This window comes from Peromyscus californicus, unplaced genomic scaffold (assembly GCF_007827085.1).
Source record: "Peromyscus californicus insignis strain IS unplaced genomic scaffold, ASM782708v3 Scaffold_19__1_contigs__length_69161282, whole genome shotgun sequence".
NCBI classification, from domain to species: domain Eukaryota; kingdom Metazoa; phylum Chordata; class Mammalia; order Rodentia; family Cricetidae; genus Peromyscus; species Peromyscus californicus.
This window is the reverse complement of record NW_026294491.1, coordinates 2033641-2051856: the sequence shown is the minus strand read 5'-3', so window position 1 is coordinate 2051856 and position 18216 is coordinate 2033641. Positions and strand designations below refer to the sequence as shown.

The window sequence follows — 18216 nt, the reverse complement described above, 5'->3', positions numbered from 1 at the left end:
GATGTCCAGCTTGTCAGAATCCAGGGGGAGATGTGGGGATACATGCTGGAGTCAATGCTCTAGATCCCAAAGGAGTCAGACTGCTGAGTGTTGCTGATGCTGAGACACGGTGAAGGCACCAGCATCCCAAGGCAAGCCAGGGCAGGGCTGGCAACTAGGGGTGACCTGTGGACCAGGGCACCTGGGTGAGGAAGGGGCAGGGAGTATGTGGAAAGGAGCCAGGTGAGGGAACACCCAGTTCCTCTGGGACATTCAAGTGCCACCTGTTGCCACAGACCGAATCAAGAATGAGGGTGGAATGGGCAGATCTATTGTCTCCACAACCACTGGCCCAGCCTGTTTCTGTGTCCCCCACCCCACCAATGGGATAAAGCCTGCTGTCTTGGAGCCCAGGGAGTTGCTGGAGCTGAGCAAGATGCAAGGCCTCGCAGGTGGGAGCCGGGCTCCCCTGGGCCTGCTCCTGATCTGTCTGTATCTGCCAGGTATGGAGGGCACTGGGGTCCTTGGGTAAAGGCGGGAGTGTGTGCACTTGAGTCCCCAGGGAAGTGAGAAACCGTGAAGGGGGCCAGGGAGTCAAAGGAGTGGCTGTACCAACTGTGATTCACTGACTGCCTTATCTTCTTTTTTCCTTCAGGCCTCTTTGCACGTAGCATTGAGGCACCAGAGGAGAAAGTCTCCCTACATTCGGGAAAACCTTCCTTCACCAGCCTCTTCAGCTCCGGACAGCCTCAGCCCAAGCCAGACCTGGTGAATAATGAATTACCAAGGGTTCTTCCAAGGCTTCCTGAATCCTCAGAAGATGGCACTCTACCTGAGGAAGAATCTGAGATGCCCAGTCAGCCTCCCATCTGGGGGTGGTCCCCCATGGAGTACTGGCTCTCCGAGGACCCTCAGCAAGGGATGGAGGCTGCTGCCGAGGACCACCTGGAGCAAGTGCGGCCAGAAGCCCTGCCATACTTTTCCTCTGCATATGAGGCTTCCGGCCCCGAGGACTCAGAGCCTACACAGCTGCCTGGTTCCAGTCCACTGAGAACTGAGGCAGAAGCCTTTGCCCAGCACCCATTCTGGTTTTTCATCCACAGGTTATTGCCTGGTTTACCCTTGGGGATCCTAAGTCCCATTGGATCTTGGGGAGGCGGAGGCGCAGGAACTGGGTGGGGGAGAAGGCCCATGCCTTACCCTTCTGGAATATGGGGTAGCAATAGTCAATTATCAGGTACCAGTTTGGGAGTTAATGGTCGGCACCCAGTAGTCAGTTGGGGGACCAATAGTCCGTATCCTGCAGGAAGCTGGGGGGGTAATGGTCCCTATCCTGCAGGGAGCTGGGGGGGTAATGGTCCCTATCCTGCAGGGAGCTGGGGGGGTAATCGTCCGTATCCTGCAGGCAGCTGGGGGGGTAATCGTCCGTATCCTGCAGGCAGCTGGGGGGGTAATCGTCCGTATCCTGCAGGCAGCTGGGGGGGTAATCGTCCGTATCCTGCAGGAAGCTGGGGGGGTAATCGTCCGTATCCTGCAGGAAGCTGGGGGGGTAATCGTCCGTATCCTGCAGGAAGCTGGAGGCCCAATGGTCGGAATCCGCTTCCTCCAGGAGTCCGCCCTCCTGGTCGGAATCCGCTTCCTCCGGGAGTCCGACCTCCTCCTGGTCGGAATCCACTTCCACCCCGAGTCCGCCCTCCTGGTCGGAATCCACTTCCTCCCGGGGCCCGACCTCCTGGCTCTTCTGGGAGCCTCCCAAACCTCAGTTTGCAGTGAGGATATAAAGGTCAGCAGAAGCTCAGTCAGGCTCGGTCACATGGTTTACCCATTTTTAATGCTTCCTCTGTTGACCTAAGCTGGTCGCCAATAAACACAAGCAGTTCTTGAATTGGATGTGTCTCCGTGTCTTTGTTTCTGGGAGTCATGGCCGTGCACCTGGGTCTTCCTCATTTCTAGCCACCCTATGTCTCTCTGGGGTCCCCTGTAGAGCTAGAGCCCATCTTGTTGTCCCCATCTTTGGGGGAGAAAGGTCACAGCCCAGGTACTTGAGGACGGGCCCACTCCATGCTTTCACCCCTGTCCAGGAGGGAGAGCTGGTTCCAGAATGGTCCTGGAGAGGAAGGATGGTAGAAGAGTTGAGAATTCACCCGAGGCGGGAGGGAGGGAGGAGGGAGGGAAGGAGGAGGTCCACCAAACTGGCACCAGACCAGGAGGGACAAAAAAACCTTTCCATTCACAGAACACAGGGCCAGGGAAGGTCCTATGGCCTATGCTTATCTTTTATTGCTCAGACAGTCAAGCTTCTTGGAAATGAAGGGTGCATGGGTCCCCTCCCTCACACGCATCACTTAGCGCTTTATGTGCAGAGAGCCGCAGACTTTGAACATCTGCCAAATAAACAGCAGCCCTGGTAGAGGAAGAGAGAAAAGAGAAGCCAAGCCTCTGAGCCAACAACCACTGTGACGGATCCGTTGCTTTGTTCTCCTGAGCTCACACAGCCCCTTCCTTTGGTTGAGCTGTGGTCTCCCCCTCCAGCCTTCTGTTTGCCCGGGAACTCAGCATCCCTGCAGGACAGTAGGGAGGGCAGGGGTGGGGTGGGGTGGGGTGGGGGTGGGGGGTGTATCTATCTACAAAAGCGAAGTCAGCGGGGACAGACAGGACTGCCTTTTCTCCACTGTGTACTTTGCCCTCCCAGGACCAGGTGTGTGTACCCTTAGGCAGCCTGGCATCACCCCAGTTCCAGGAGGCTAGACAACTTGTAGGAGAGAGGCAGGTAGCGCCTGAGGAATGGGAGTCACCTGCCTGAGTGGGACATGCTGTCCTGGTGTCTGTGATGAGAATTCCTAGTTGGAATACTTCCTCATAAATCCATCTTTCCCCTCACCAACCACACCTCTTCCCCATTGCCTCAACCCAATTCCCTTCCCTCCTTGGACTCTTGATTTTTCTTAGTCCTAGGGTAAGACTAGGGGACTGTTTTTAGCTTTTCTTCTAGACAGGTCCAAGGTCATTTCAGGCTTCCAAGCTACATTTCTTGTTCTAGTTGTCCACCTTGCTACAGTCACTCCTAAACGCATTTTTGAGTTATGTGTCTATCTCACAGACCTGTTTTAACTGTACCAGTGAGACACGGACCTCATATGTTCGCTGTTGCACCTCTCAGTGTCTGGGCCAGGGTAAGCACTCAACAAACACTGAATGAGTGGGCAAGTCCTCTGTCTATTCATCAGTTCATCCATCCATCCATCTATCCATCCATCCATCCATCCATCCATCCATCTATCCATCCACCCATCTATCCATCCATCTATCCATCCATTCATCTATCCATCCATCCATCCATCCATCCATCCATCCATCCATCCATCCATCCGTCTATCCATGCATGCGCCTACCCATTCTCACCCACCCACAGGCAACACTGAACTAGTGTGATCTCCAAAGGCCCATGTATTACATACAGGCTTGGTCTCCAGCCTGGCACCCTTAGGAGGTAGTGGAAGTTTTAAGAGATAAGGCTTAGCAGGGAGGACCTCAGGTCATTGCGGAGGGGTCCTGTTAAATAAGATTGTAGGACTCTGCTGTCCTCTTTCTCTCTTTGCTCCTTGGTTTTCCGTGAGGTGAATGGTTTGGTTCAGTAGCATGCTCCTGCCTAATGGACTGCCTTACCACAGGCCCCAAAACAACAGGGGGCAATCTTCAAAACTGTGAGTTCAAATAAAGCTGTTCTCTGTAAGCTGGTTATCTCAGATGTGTTATGGTAGCTGTCGACTAACACCAAGTCTCCACGGAGAACTGCTGCTGTGTCCTTCCCTGAGCCTCATGAAGCTGGTCTTGGCTCACGCAACATTTATCACTTCACCCTCGATATTACCTATGACAAAAGTATTTTACGATTCTTTTTTACCAATAGGGAAAGAGTCAGAGACATGAAGCAACTCACGCAGGCCATGAATGACAGAGGCGGTGACTTCAGCCTCATTTTCTCATCCATCCAGGGAGTGTTCAGATACAAGTGCAATTAGCAGAAATACCAACTAACTTTTATTATGTGTGCCAGATCATGGACTAGGTGTTTGTATACACATCCTTCCAACTAATCTTCCCAAAAATCCCCTCAGGAAGGCGCTGAAGTGCCCCTTGTACAGGGGAGATACTGAGGCACAGACAGGGTGGGCCGAGGGCTTACACACAGGACAGGCAACAGTGAGAGAAGCGGGTGAGCTCGCCTTGGCAAGAGTTGCTGATGACTCCTAAAATCTGGAAATGCAATGGTAGAGGGCTCTGAGTAGCTGTGGTCAGTCATGTCAGAGAGGTCTTAAATTTTTTTTAATTTTTATGTGTATGAGTGTTTTACCTTCATGTATGTATGTGCTCCACAAGTATGAGGTACCCAGTGAAGCCGGAAGAGGGCGTCAGATCCCCTGGAGGTGGAGTTATAGGCAGTTTATTTGGCTTATATTTCTACATCACAATTCATCACTGTAGTGGCTGGTTTTGTGTGTCAACTCGACACAAGCTAGAGTCATCAGTGAGGAAGGAGCCTCAGTTGAGGAAATGCCTCCGTGAGATCCAGCTGTAATGCATTTTCTCAATTAGTGATCAATGAGGAAGGGCCCAGCCCATGGTGGGTGGTGCCATCCCTGTGGGCAAGCCAGGGAAGCAAGCTAATGAACAGCACCCTCCATGGCCTCTGCATCAGCTCCCGCCTCCGGGTTCCAGCCCAGCTTGAGTTCCTGTCCTGACTTTCTTCAGTGATGAACAGCAATGCTGAAGTGTAAGCCAAATAAACCCTTTCCTCCCCAATTTGCTTTTGGTCATATGTTTCTCCACAGCAATAGAAACCCAAACTAAGATGATCACTGAAAGTCAAGGCAGGAATTGAAGCAGAAACCATGGAGGAGTGCTGCCCACTAGCTTGCTCTCCCTGGCTTACTCAGTTTGATTTTTTTTTTCTTTTTTCTCAAGACAGTGTTTCTCTATGTAGTTTTGGAGCCTGTCCTGGAACTCACTCTGTAGCTCAGTCTGGCCTCGAACTCACAGAGATCCACCTGCCTCTGCCTCTTGAATGCTGGAATTAAAGGCATGTGCCACCACCACCCAGCAAGTTTGATTTCTTATACAACCCAGGACCACCTACCTGGGCAGGGCTGGCACCACCCACAATGGGCTGGTCCTTCCCACATCAATCATTAATCATTAAAATGTCCCATAGACTTGCCTACTGGCCAGTCTGTGAATACACCTAAACTCCCTGAGCTGTATGCTTTAAACGGGACCCGAAGCTCCTGTTATCCACCTACCACCCTCAATCCTGATCCAAACAGGCCCTCACGACCAAGACAATACCCTGCACCTGACAAACATTTCTGTGAGAAAGCGTGTAGCCACACATTCCAGGTGTTTTCACAAGTCTCTTGAGAGAAAAAGGAGAAGGCCGACCAGCGGACGGAAGCAGACAGAGGGTACCCACCCTCCCAGCTGAGGAAAAGGAACAGACATAGGTGCTGGTCTACAGACAGGCAATACCAAAGCCAGACTGCTGGCCTTCCGCTGACATGAGCTATGGGTGAAAATGGCCTGGCTGGAGGAAGGAGTACTGTCTGGGCCAGTGAGTCTCCGCACCTCTGTGCCAGTTGCCTTCCTGGGTTTCAGCGTTGAAAGTGTCTGGTGGCTTTGCGACCTGGGACTGGCTATCTGTAAGAGGGAAATCACTGGACAATCCTCATGCTGCCAGAGAACTGAGGTAGCCTTGTAACATATTCAGCTCATGGTATACCGAGGATGGAGGGAGCTATTATCACCGCGTAAGTGAAAACGTCTGACACTGAAGTTGGCCCCGCACTGGAGAGTGCTGAGGAAGGGTTCCTGGAGAGGAAACCAATGTGCAGACCAAGGGAGCACAAGACAGATTTGGGACCCTGTGGGGTCTTTAACTCACTGTTATCTGGCCAGGCCCTCTGAGGGCAGCCCTTGCCCAGCTCTAGGCTGCTTTCTGTTCCTGTGAATTGGTCTATCTGAAGCATTTCATGTAAGTAAAATCACACAAGACTTTATCGACTGTTAGCACAGTGTCTTCCGTGTGTCAGTACTTCATTCTTTTCTTGTCAGATTATTATTATTATTGAGTCAGGGTCTTGCTATGTAGACCAACCAGGCTGACCTTGAACACGTGATGATCCACCAGCCTCTGTCTTCCCTGTGCTAGGGTTACAGGCTAGTATTAAAGACCTGTAATGACAGGCTATCATAGAATTCTTTTTAGATACACAGCTTTCACATAGATTTTTAAAAGCTTGCAGTCTACTCTCTCCTGCTAAAATGAAATATTTTAGAGTCTCCCTTGGGCTGTTAAGATGATTTGTTGGGTAAGGGCTCTTGCAGTGGAACCTGATGACCTGAGTTCAATCCCATGGTGGAGGGAGGGAACTGACTCTGAAAGCACCGCCCTCCACACATGTGATGTAGTGCATGAATGCACACACACACACACACACACACACACACACACACACACACACACACACAATCACATTATTACTAAATGTGAGAAAAAAATTTTTTTTTTTGAGACAGGATTTCTTTGGTAGCTTTTGCTATCCTGGATCTCGCTCTGTAGACCAGGCTGGCCTCAAACTCACAGAGATCCACCTGCCTTTGTCTCCTGTGTGCTGGGATCAAAGGTGTGCACCACCACCACCCAGCTTGTGAAAGATATTTTTAATTTAAGTCTCCATTGGCTATCATTCTATAGTCCATTTCCTCTTTGAAATGTTGACTTGATCAATTAACATTATTAAGTATACATTTCTGGTTTGCATTTTGCTATAAATACAGTCGTTTAATGTTGTAGGAAATAAGGAGTTGAGTTGACTTGGCCAGCTCTCCTGAGTGATTTTGGTGTACATTTACCGTCTTGGTATCTGTTTACTGAAGCTGCCTTCTCTTTCATTTTTGCCTTGGATATTATTTGTCAGACATCTTTTTAAAATTTTTTTTTTTTTTTTTTTTTTTTTTTTTTTGGTTTTTCGAGACAGGGTTTCTCTGTGTAGCTTTGCGCCTTTCCTGGGACTCACTTGGTAGCCCAGGCTGGCCTCGAACTCACAGAGATCCGCCTGTCTCTGCCTCCCGAGTGCTGGGATTAAAGGCGTGCGCCACCACCGCCCGGCCTTTTTAAAAATTTTTAAAAAATATTTGTTAGATTTATTTAATTCATGTGTATGAATATTTTGTGGACCACCTGCATCCCTCGGAGTTCAGAAGAGTTACAGTCAGTTGTAGCCACCATGTAGGTGCTAGGAACTGAACCAGGTCCTCTGCAGAAGCAGCCGGTGCTCTTAACCACAGAGCCATCTCTCCAGCCCTTGCCAGATGGTCGTATTTCAATGGAAGTTCATACTAAAAGCGGGGTTACTTGGCTTTCTCGCAATTCCCTGTAGGTAGGTTTCTTCTCTGTTTGCAGAACTTAAAATAAGTGTTCCCTCCACTCCCGACACTCAATTAGCAGGGAGACAAAACCCAACGGGTCTTCATTGTTCACGTCAGTTCTGAAGACGGCTCTTCCTTCTGTCTTCCGGGCCCTTCTCGTGAACAGTGTCTTTTGAGTATTATAATCCCAGGGGCTTTCAGAGCCTTGGTTTACTTCAGTTAATTAACCGTAATTACCGTTCCTCCCCCTAGGCTCTCCTGCTGACGTGTCTCCACTTGAACAATGGCAGATTCTTTCAGACCTGTTGTTCTTTCCAGCACTTTCTTTGGTGTTCTTGAAGACACCTTTGCTTTCTGGAGAGGACGGAACATTCCGGTCCTGCCCTGATCTTCCCTGAGTGGTGAAACCAGCCATCGCCCGAGCCGTGCATTCTAAGCCTCCCCCCTACCCCCCCCCCACCCTTTAAGATTTATTTTTAGTTAAGATTTCTTTTTCTTTCTTTCTTTCTTTCTTTCTTTCTTTCTTTCTTTCTTTCTTTCTTTCTTTCTTTCTTTCTTTCTTTCTTTCTTTCTTTCTTTCTTTCTTCCTTCCTTCCTTCCTTCCTTCCTTCCTTTCTTTCTTTCTTTCTTTCTTTCTTTCTTTCTTTCTTTCTTTCTTTCTGTTTCTCTCTGTAGTTTTGGTGCCTGTCCTGTCCTGGATCTTGCTCTGTAGACCAGGCACAGCGATCCGCCTGGCTCTGCCTCCTGAGTGCTGGGATTAAAGGCGTGTGCCCCCGCCGCCTGGCTAGTTAAGGTTTATTTACACATTAAAAATTAACTTTTATTTTATGTGTTTGAGTATTTGGCCTGCATGTATGTCTGTGCACTGCCTGTGTGCCTGGTGTCCACAGACGTCAGAAGAGGATGACAGATCCCTTAGAACTGGAGTTACTGATGGTTGTGAGTCACTTATGGGCGCCGGGAGCCAGACCCCTGTCCTCTGCAAGAGCAGTAAGTGGTCTTGACTGAGTCATCTCTCTGGCTCCATGAGACACTCATCTCTTCAGGTGGAGACTGATTTGAAACCACAGAGGAGGCGCTGGCATCTGAATGGAGTCGGTGGTCGAGTGCTTTTCTCCTGGGAAGTAAGGAGACAGCGCAGTGATAGAACACTTGCCTGGCATGCGTGAAGCCTCGACTTTGGTCTTCAGGATTGGAAATGAGAAGAGCTAACTCATCTGTTGTTGACGACCTTTCAATTAGACAAATGATTTCAAATGACTGAATGTGCTGACCTAAGGGTATGTATCGAATCCTCCTTAACTTCGTTTTTGAGGCAGAGTATCGCATAACCCAGACTGGCCTTCCACTGGCTGTGAGGCTGCTAACTACCAGCCCTCCTGCTGCTACCTCCCATGCATCTATATGTTATAGATTCTTTAAAAAATTTACCGGGCATGATGGTGCATACCTCTAACCCCAGCACTCAGGAGACAGAGGCAGGTGGATCTGTATGAGTTCCAGGCTACCTGGTGAGACCTTGTCTGAAAATTTTCTTAAAAAACTATTTTGTGTATACATGTGTGTCTCTGTGTGTGTCTGTCTGTGCACCACATGCATGCAGGTGCCTGTGGAGGCCAGACGAGGACATAGGATCTGTGAGAGCTGGAGTTGTAGGCAGTTGTGAGTCCCCCGATGTAGGTGCTGCATCTGACCCGGGGTCCTCTGCATTACCCATTCTCAACTGCGGAGCTGTCTTCTGATCCCACGTTTACCTTTGCAAACGATTTCCTGAAGGGGATGAGAGGGAATAAGTGTGGGTGGTCGAGGAGGCAGATCGGGGTGCTCCCAGCATCTTCAGTAGGGACCGTGCACTATGTGCACCCAGGACAACTGAGGTACCTAAAGCCTGCCAGGGGCCGACTCCAGCGGAGCAAGTCACGGGAGGAAGTGACTCCTCAGATGTTTCTGTAGGGCCTGGCCTGGTGCATGCGTGAGGGAGGTGTCTTTGTTTAATTATTAAATTTGTTTCCTGTTTATGCCCTTCTTTCTCACATGGGGATCCTTGTGACTCCTGCCCGGAGCTTAGTCAGTCTCCTAATTGTCTCACACAGACAGGCTCTGTCTTCTCCAGTCCTCCAAGCTAGCTGTCATCACACTCCCTGCTTAAAGGCTAGCTGGCTGTAGACCTGGAGCTCACACAAAACGTCAGGCCTGTGCAGCCAGCCACCTGACCCTCTGGACTGGGCTGATTTTGCTCCTTCTCCTCACCTTGGGCAGGCATGGCTATCAGGAATGGCACTCCAAGTGTTCGGTGAGTCAAAGAATCAGTGTGTAAATGCTGCAGGTACCTGCCCACTGACCTGCCTGCTGTCCTACCCCATGGCCTGCCCTTAAAGCCGGGATCACTTTGCACCCGACTCCTGTCATCCACCCACCTCTTCCTCTGTCTAGTAAATGGTCCATCCACCCACTAGATTCTAGTCCCAGAGGTTTCTAGTTCACAAAGTCTGGGGAGCCTTAGGGGGAGTATGGGATTGGGGATAGAAGGAGGGGAAAGGGGATCAGAGGGAAGACTGAAGAAACTGAATCGTCCCTGGTGCTTTAAAAACTGTTAGTGCTGGAAGGATGGCTTATTGGTAAGCTGCCTGCTTGACAGGCATGGGTGTGATCTCCAGCATACGCATTAAAAACTGGGTGTTGGGGCCGGAGACATGGCTCAGCAGGTAAGAGCACTTGTTCTTGCAAAGGACCTGGATTTGGTTTCCAGCACCCACATGGCAGCTTATAGCAATCTTTAACTCAAGTTCCAGGAGACCCAGTGTCTTCTTCTGGTCTCCACGGGCACCAGGCATGCACATGGTACACATACATTCATATACATAAATAAAAATAATGTTTTTTAAAAAAGTTGGGTATAGCCGGGTGGTGGTGGTGGCGGCGGCGGCGGCGGCGGCGGTGGTGGCGGCGGCGCATGCCTTTAATCCCAGCACTTGGGAGGCAGAGGCAGGCAGATCTTTGTGAGTTCGAGGCCAGCCTGGTCTACAGAGCGAGATCCAGGAAAGGCTCAAAGCTACACAAAGAAACCCTGTCTCGAAAAACCAAAAAAAAAAAAAAAAAAAAAAAAAAGAAAAAAGTTGGGTATGATGGAGAATGATTACAAACCCCAGTGCTGAGGATAATGGGGTCCATGGGGCTCACTGGCTGGCCGTCCTGCTCCAGATCCCAATGAGAGACACTGTCTCAGACTACAAGGTGGATGGATAGTGCTTGAGAAGGAACCCTCTGGCCTCCATGTTCATGCACATCTACATAAACATGCAAATACTAACTTAAAATAGCTTTGTTATAAACTCAAGAGTAACTACTAATTAAAAGAGAGCTAGTCTTCAGCTACTGGGCAGGCTGGAGGGACCACAGTGAAGAGCAGGTAAATAAAGGCATCTAGACCACAGGTTGGTCCTGCCCACCTCATTCTATTCAAACGCTTGAAGGTGGGGAGGGGCTGGAGAGGCCAAGGGAACCTGGCATCCTACACAGGGCAGACCCTGCCTCTGGTCATTGAAAGTTGATCTGTTTTAAGAGTCTGTTCATGAATGGTTACTCTGGTGGGGGAAGTGTTCCAGAACTTTTCAGCTTGTAACTTTGTTCTTTTTCAGGGACCATGCAAAGAGGTTCACAATGAGACCAGAACACCAAACAGACAAGCCCATGTATCCACAGGTGACTCACAGGTGAGTGTCCTGACCCCTGGCCACCTCCCCACGCTCATGCTACCTTTCTCATGACATTGAATAATTATAGCTCTGGCTAATGCAACTAATGAGCCATTCATAAGCTCTCTCCACCTCAGTTTCCTTATCTGTGAAATGGGGATGGTCAGGGCTCCCACGTCATAGGACTGTTGGGATGAAGCCACCCAACATTAACACATTAGATGTTCAATGCTGTGTCGTGCTGGCTTTAGATGTTAAAGCAAGGCTCATATAAATGATCCTGTGCTCTCTTGCAGGTCTAGGGTTTACTATGACCAGGTTGAGATGCCCCCCAACTATCCCCTTCTCTGACTTTGACTTCATGGTCATCATTTGGGGGTGTCTGATTGGCAGATCGGCCTTTTCTAGGTAGCTTGCACCCAAGACTATGGGCAAGAACATTTTACCTTGGTAGCTAAGTGGCCAGGCCCTGGAGACCTAGCAACAATACCGAGTTCGACTCAGTTTCTTTTCTGGGTGTGGAGGTTGAGAGTCTTGGGATGATGCTGCCACTCAGTGGTGCAGCCCTTTGGCCTCAGAAGACAAGACCATGTGTGATGAGTGAACTCTCCACGGGAGAGAAAGAAAGGGGCTAGCACTAAGGGACCAAGCCCAAGGCAGCAGGACCCTGAGCAGGCAGGCCATGGCATGGATGCACCTGTAGCCATCGACTGGTGGCAGCTGGACAATTTGTAGAACAGGGAAGGTCATATCCTCTTGGCGGGGATGAGATGATGAGTCGCAGGACTCACTTAGCGCAGCTGACGCTCCAGTCATTGCCAAGGCTATAATCATTAATTTTCCCCACTGCTATTCAGTACCAGGGTGTGGTAACCCATACTTCAAAAAAAGCACCTGTCATCCCGGGCTCCGCCACTAGAGGGCAGGCTCTGTCCGTAGAAGATGACACCACTGGGTATGCAGGGCCAAGGCATGTGGCCCACCGTTTCAAAGTACCAGCCACTGGTCTCCCCTTCCCCATTCTCTCCCTCATGAATTCATGATCTCCTCCAGGTCTCTCGTGGACGTGGCTTCTTTACTATAATGTCATTGTGACTATGAAGCCTAAATTCCCCTGCCACTGTCCCTTCCCCAAAGAAAACCCAATGCTTTTACTCTTTGAAGATAAAATAGCCATTCAAACTTCTCCCTTAGCCCAAAGAGGAAAAAATAACTCTTATTTATTTATTTATTTGTTTGTTTGTTTATCTACCAGTGAGCCACACTCCTCTGTTCCCATCCACTCATTTCAATATTTCTTTTTCTTTTAGTCTTTTAAAAATGTGTGTGTATGTGTGTTTTACTTTCCTGCATGTCTGTTTACCACATGCATGCCTAGTGCCCAAGGGACCAGAAGAGGGTATCAGATTCCCTGGAGCCACAGATGGTCGTGAGCGGCCATGTAGGTGTTGGGAACTGAACCCAGGTCCCTATCTCTCCAGCCCTAGTCAGTATGTCTTTTTCTTTTTTTCTTTCTTTCTTTCTTTCTTTCTTTCTTTCTTTCTTTCTTTCTTTCTTTCTTTCTTTCTTTCTTTCTTTCTTTCTTTCTTTCTTCCTTCCTTCCTTCCTTCCTTCCTTCCTTCCTTCCTTCTTTTCTTCTTCTTCTTCTTCTTCTTCTTCTTCTTCTTCTTCTTCTTCTTCTTCTTCTTCTTCTTCTTCTTCTTTTGGTTTTTTTGAGACAGGGTTTCTCTGTGTAGCTTTGGAACTCACTTTGTAGACCAGGCTGGCCTCAAACTCACAGAGATCCACCTGCCTCTGCCTCCTGAGTGCTGGGATTAAAGGTGTGCACCACCATGCTTGGTCCTTTTTTTAATGACCTTGGTCTTTCCCAGAGGGTCTGAGGTTCCCTGGGATACCTGCAGGAGATGGCAGTTGCTGCCCAGGCCACATCAAGGAAGTTCACTAGTAAGTTTCATCATGTATAACATTCTCTTTTGTCCTTTTAAATTGTTTAGAAGGTAAGTCCACTAAGATTTCTTATATTGTGGCTTTTATATATGTGTATCTAATGTAAAAGTTGCCATGTGAACCTTTACACTTATAATTCAGTGGCATTGGTTACGTGGCACCGTGTTAAACAACCGTCACCACTGACAAAATTTCCCATCACTCCACACCCACTAAACAGCAGCACTTACCCCCCACCCCCACCCCAGTCCTTGGTGGTCACCAGTCTTCTCTGTCTCTTTGAGCTCCGCTCTTAAATAGTTAGTGCAGTGGAGTCCGGCAGTGAACTCTTAGTGACTGGCACGGTGTCGTGTGAGGTGTATCCATCTGTGGCACGTTACCAGAACACATTCCATTCAACGGTGAATAATAGCCATAGCAGCGGGCCAACATGCTTTAACGTATTCTCATGCAGATTTTTAACAACCTAACATTTTTTCAGCTTAAAAATTATACTGATTATACCGGTATATGTGCAATGATTGATTGATGATGTTTGTTTATGTGCAAGTGTGTGCCATGGAGTGTGCATGGAGACCAAAAGATCAAGATCAGTTGTGGAAGTCAGTTTTCTCATACCGCCATGTGCAGAGACTACAAGGCATTAGTGATGAAGTCCAAGTGGCCCTGGGTGTCACACAGGGTAGGAACAAAAGCACTTCCCTTTGGAGTCGTTTAGCCAGGAGCGAGTCCAGATGTGAGTTCTCTGCTCTGTGTTCCCTGTGTCTTCTGTCCTCTCTCTGTTGTATGAGTCCGAATCCGTGCCTGCCTGAGGCTGCCTTGTGAATCTGTCCCTCTGTCTGTGTGTCTGTCTGTCTGTGTTGTGTGTTGTCCGCCATGTCTGTCTGTTTCTCTATGTGTGAGTGGTGTCTATCAGTTTCATTAGGTATTTGATTTTGAGATTAATTTTGGGAGTTGTGCATTTAGAAACCTTTTATTGTTGAGGATGTTCATGACTCCCACATTTGATTTTTTTGAAAACCTTTGAGCCCAGAATCACAGCAGCTGGCCTAGGAATGGCGCCATTCTTACCCCTAGGTGGCACTGTCACGTCTTTCAACGTGTGGGACCGCATCATCCTGGCCAAAGACAACTCCATTCTCCATATTCTCTTCCACTGGGGTCACACACACACACACACACACACACACACACACACACACACACACTATATTTATTAGCACATGTGGCTTTCTGGGACAGCTCTAAAACAAATTTTACTATTGGAAAAGTTTCGAACTTACCCGAAGTTAGGAAAAATAGTATCATATAGTTTCAACAATAGTTAACATCTGCCAGGCTTGAAACGATTTTGTTTTGAAGATTTATTTATTTATTATGTATACAGTGTTCTGTTTGTGTGTATCCCTGCAGGCCCAAAGAGGGAGCCAGACCTCATTACAGATGGTTTTCAGCCACCATGTGGTTGCTGGGAATTGAACTCAGGACCTTTGGAAGAACAGCCAGTGCTCTTAACCTCTGAGCCATCTCTCCAGCCCTTGAAACGATTTTTCATATTATGTTTTATCACCCTTAAAAGAGTTATAGGATTGGCCTGGCGGTGGTGATGCATTCCTTTAATCCTAGCATTTGAGAGGCAGAGGCAGGTGGATCTCTGTGAGTTTGAGGCCAGCTTGGTTGACAGAGTTCCAGGACAGCTGTGTAGAGAGACCCTGTCTTTAAAAAACAAAAAGGCATAGAGTGGACTAGTAATGCCCTGTGCTTAGTAAAACTACTATATCTTAGGAAAGCTCTGGAAACAGACCCATATTTCAGTTGTCCTGGGGACCTCTCAGGCTCTAACAGAAGGGGAATATGCCTTCTATTTGTCCAGTCTCCTGATTAACATGTGATGGTAATGACTGAACTCTCTCCAGATAATAACCATCCTCTCCATCCTGTGCCCCCTATGCTTGGGACAGAACCTGGAGCCTTGTACCCACACCACACAAGTGATCTACCTCTGGGCCCAAACCGGCAGCTCTCTGAGTAGCGAGGACAAGAGCTTGCCCTGTGGAAGGTCAGAGTGGGGAGCTGAAAGCAGCCGGGATTGCCGGTTTTCACAAGAGACAGTGAAGGCCCACCCTGTACTAGGCATGGACTCCGAGTAACAGGAAAAATGAAGACTCAGTCATATAAACCATTAAATAAAATACATTTCACCCTTGATAAGTATATCTTATCAAATGTATATATATATGTATATATATACATATATATATATAAACACACACACACACACACACACACACACACACACACACACACACACACACATATATATCTTACCAAATGGCTATCGTGCCACCCACATCCTGCCTTTGGACCAACCCTTTCCTACACTGCCATGAGTATTGACAGGCACAGATTTCTTTCTGGAATTTCTCTCAGCTGAAGGGTATGTCCCTCCTGGCAGGAGGCATTCACTAACTGTCAAGACACCTGCCTTCTGGAACAGCCTCTGCTGGGGTGTCTGCCATTCATGTTTCACTCAGATCTCAGTAGGGTGCTGTGCCTGGCAGGGGCTGATGGAAGGCTTCTGGACTTCAGAGCCTCATCTATGTTTTCTCATCTTTGAAGACTGATCTGCCTCTGACAGAGTCTAGAAAACACAACAGAGAGGTTGCTTAGTAGTTAAGAGTGCTTATTGCTCTTCCAGAGGACCTAGATTTGGTTTACAGCACCCATGTTGGGCAGCTCACAACCACCTATGATTCCAACTCTAAGGGATACAACACCCTCTTCTGGCCTACAGAGGCACCTGCAGTCATGTGCACATACCCAGCTCTCATGCAAATAAATAAAAATAAAGCCTAAAGGGAAAAAAAGCAATGTTGACTTCATGAGTAAATGAAGTAAATAAAAAAAAAGTACAGTTGAGGAGGAGAGGTGTCTGTCTGTGTGCACAGAGCTTCTGGAACTTGAGCCCAAGCCATTAGAGAGTCTCAAGTCTGAAGAGCAGCTGTCTTCCTGTTGGACTCCCACACTGAGTCTTAGGGCACAGAGCACAGCGGTTCCATTAGCAGAAGGCTCATCGAGTCTTGGGTTTCTGGAAGGGTAGTAGAAATCAGGAGAGGGCCAGACAAAACCACGGAGAAGACTTTGAAAACTACACGATGGTCTGAAATGTGTGGAGGGTAAGTGTGAGTGGAGACAAGCTATAGAACACTGGACAAGAAGCTGAGAGGCTCAGGGCTCCTAAGAAGCATCACCTGATACATTTGTAACTCTCCAAGAATGTGGGAATGTCCAGACACCACAGCCAAAGGGAAGAGCCAGTCTTAATGGGTGGTGATCTTTCCTGATTGAGTTTTTGAAAAATATTTTTATTTTTAAAAGCTTTACTTTTTAATTTTGTGAATGTCTGTGCACATATGTGCAGGTGTTGCTGCTGGCCACAAGAGGGCACCAGATCCCTGGGAGCCGGAGTTGTTCGGGATGGTTTTGAGTTGTTGGATGTGGGTGCTGAGAATCAATTGAACTTGGATTCTCTGCAAGAGCAGCAAGTGCTCTTAACCACGGAGTCATCTCTCCAGTCTTGATTTAAAAAAAAATTTAGTACAAATCTTTATGCCTTAATGTATATCAATTCCTAAAAGAGTTCTTCAAGTCTCATGCAGGAGCCGCAACATGCTCTGTGCCCTGAGACTCAGTGTGTTGTATATCCCCCTCAGTCTCGGCCAGAGTCCAACAGGAAGGCCATTGCTACCACCAGTCAGGTCCAAAGCCCTTGCATTGTTTTTACTTTTTTGTGTCTTCTTTTTAAATATTTATTTTTAATGTGCATGAGTGTTTTGCCTGCACATATATATGTCTATGCACCACATGTGTGCCTAGTGCTCATGGAATCCAGAAGAGGATGTTGGATCCTTTGGAGCTGGAGTTACAGATGGTTGTGAACTGCAGTGTGGATGCTGGGACCTGAACCCGGGTCCTTTCCAAGAACGGTGTGTTGCCCTTATCTGCTGAACCATTCTCTCCAGCCTCAGTTTTCTGTTTTATTAACAGGGCTGGGATTAAAGGTATGCAGCACTACCACCTGGCCCCAGACCCCATAATTTTAATCTCAGCATTGAAGGAGGCATTAAGAAATTACACAGTTCCCATTCCCTGCTTGTGCTTTCAAAGACCTTGGCTTTACATATGACGGAAGAAACTGTGATTTTGTAATTCCGAGTGCTAGTTTCAGAAAACCACATAAAACACACCAAATCCTTCTATGGATACAAAAATTACACCACAGAGACACACTGGTATTCAACAGGCAGAAGAAAGCCCACTACCTCAAAGGACAGCGTCTCCGGGCATTGCAGCGAACGGCCGACTCTCTCCCGGCACTTCAGCGACCGGCTGATTCGGAATGTGAGACCATCTCCCAGCACTGCAGTGAGCAGCTGACCCTCTCCGGGCACTGCAGTGAGCGGCTGACTCGGCCAGTGTGAGACCCTCTCCGGGCACTGCAGTAAGCGGCTGACTCGGCCAGTGTGAGACCCTCTCCGGGCACTGCAGTGAGCGGCCGACTCGGCCAGTGTGAGACCATCACTCTAGGTAATGCTGCTGGCTGCAGGCGGGGAGCTATGAGATTGCAGACAGCAACATTTTTCAACTTATATATTATAATCAATACAAGCAAAATGAAACTAGAAAAAAACATGCGGTGTAGTCAGTATACAAGGCTCATTTCTTAGTGTTTGAGTGTGTGTATACAACACAAATACACATACAAATGTGAGCACACAACTATACACACAAACGCAGAAACACACACAACATAATACACTGTGATAAAAATGAACAAGGATACAGAGGAGCTGTCCCTGTCCAGCAGGACAGACTGCATCCTGGTTAATATTCTTCAGCACTTACCTCCAAGTTTCTAATCCACCCCAGGACATGCTGCACTCCATCTTTGTGCTGTTACAAACTATTTTGCTGCTTTAACTATTTTTGTTTGTTTGTTTTGTTTTTGATTTCTGAGACTGGGTTTCTCTGTGTAACAGCCCTAGCTGTCCTATAGATCAGGTCGCCCTCGAACTCACGGAGATCTGCCTGCCTCTGCCTCTCAAGTGCTGGGATTAAAGGCGTGTGCCACCATCCCTGGCTATGCTTCTCTAATTCTTGCTTGGCATCT

At 48.1% G+C, this 18216-nt stretch overlaps 1 protein-coding gene across 1 annotated transcript; it reads left to right on the top strand.

Moving 5' to 3' along the window:
* Nucleotides 1-415: 415 nt before the first annotated feature.
* CUNH6orf15 (chromosome unknown C6orf15 homolog) lies at nt 416-1752 on the top strand. The gene is made up of 2 exons (XM_052744031.1): nt 416-482; nt 635-1752. Exons 1-2 carry the CDS (start codon nt 416-418, stop codon nt 1750-1752), a joined length of 1185 nt encoding a protein of 394 aa, XP_052599991.1.
* Nucleotides 1753-18216: the final 16464 nt, after the last annotated feature.

What these genes read in the sequence shown, in the direction of transcription:
- CUNH6orf15 (XM_052744031.1), top strand. Translation starts at nt 416, where the DNA reads ATGCAAGGCCTCGCAGGTGGGAGCCGGGCTCCCCTGGGCCTGCTCCTG. An exon ending in GATCTGTCTGTATCTGCCAG is followed by an intron (nt 483 to 634) that starts GTATGGAGGGCA and finishes TTTTTCCTTCAG; the next exon opens with GCCTCTTTGCACGTAGCATT.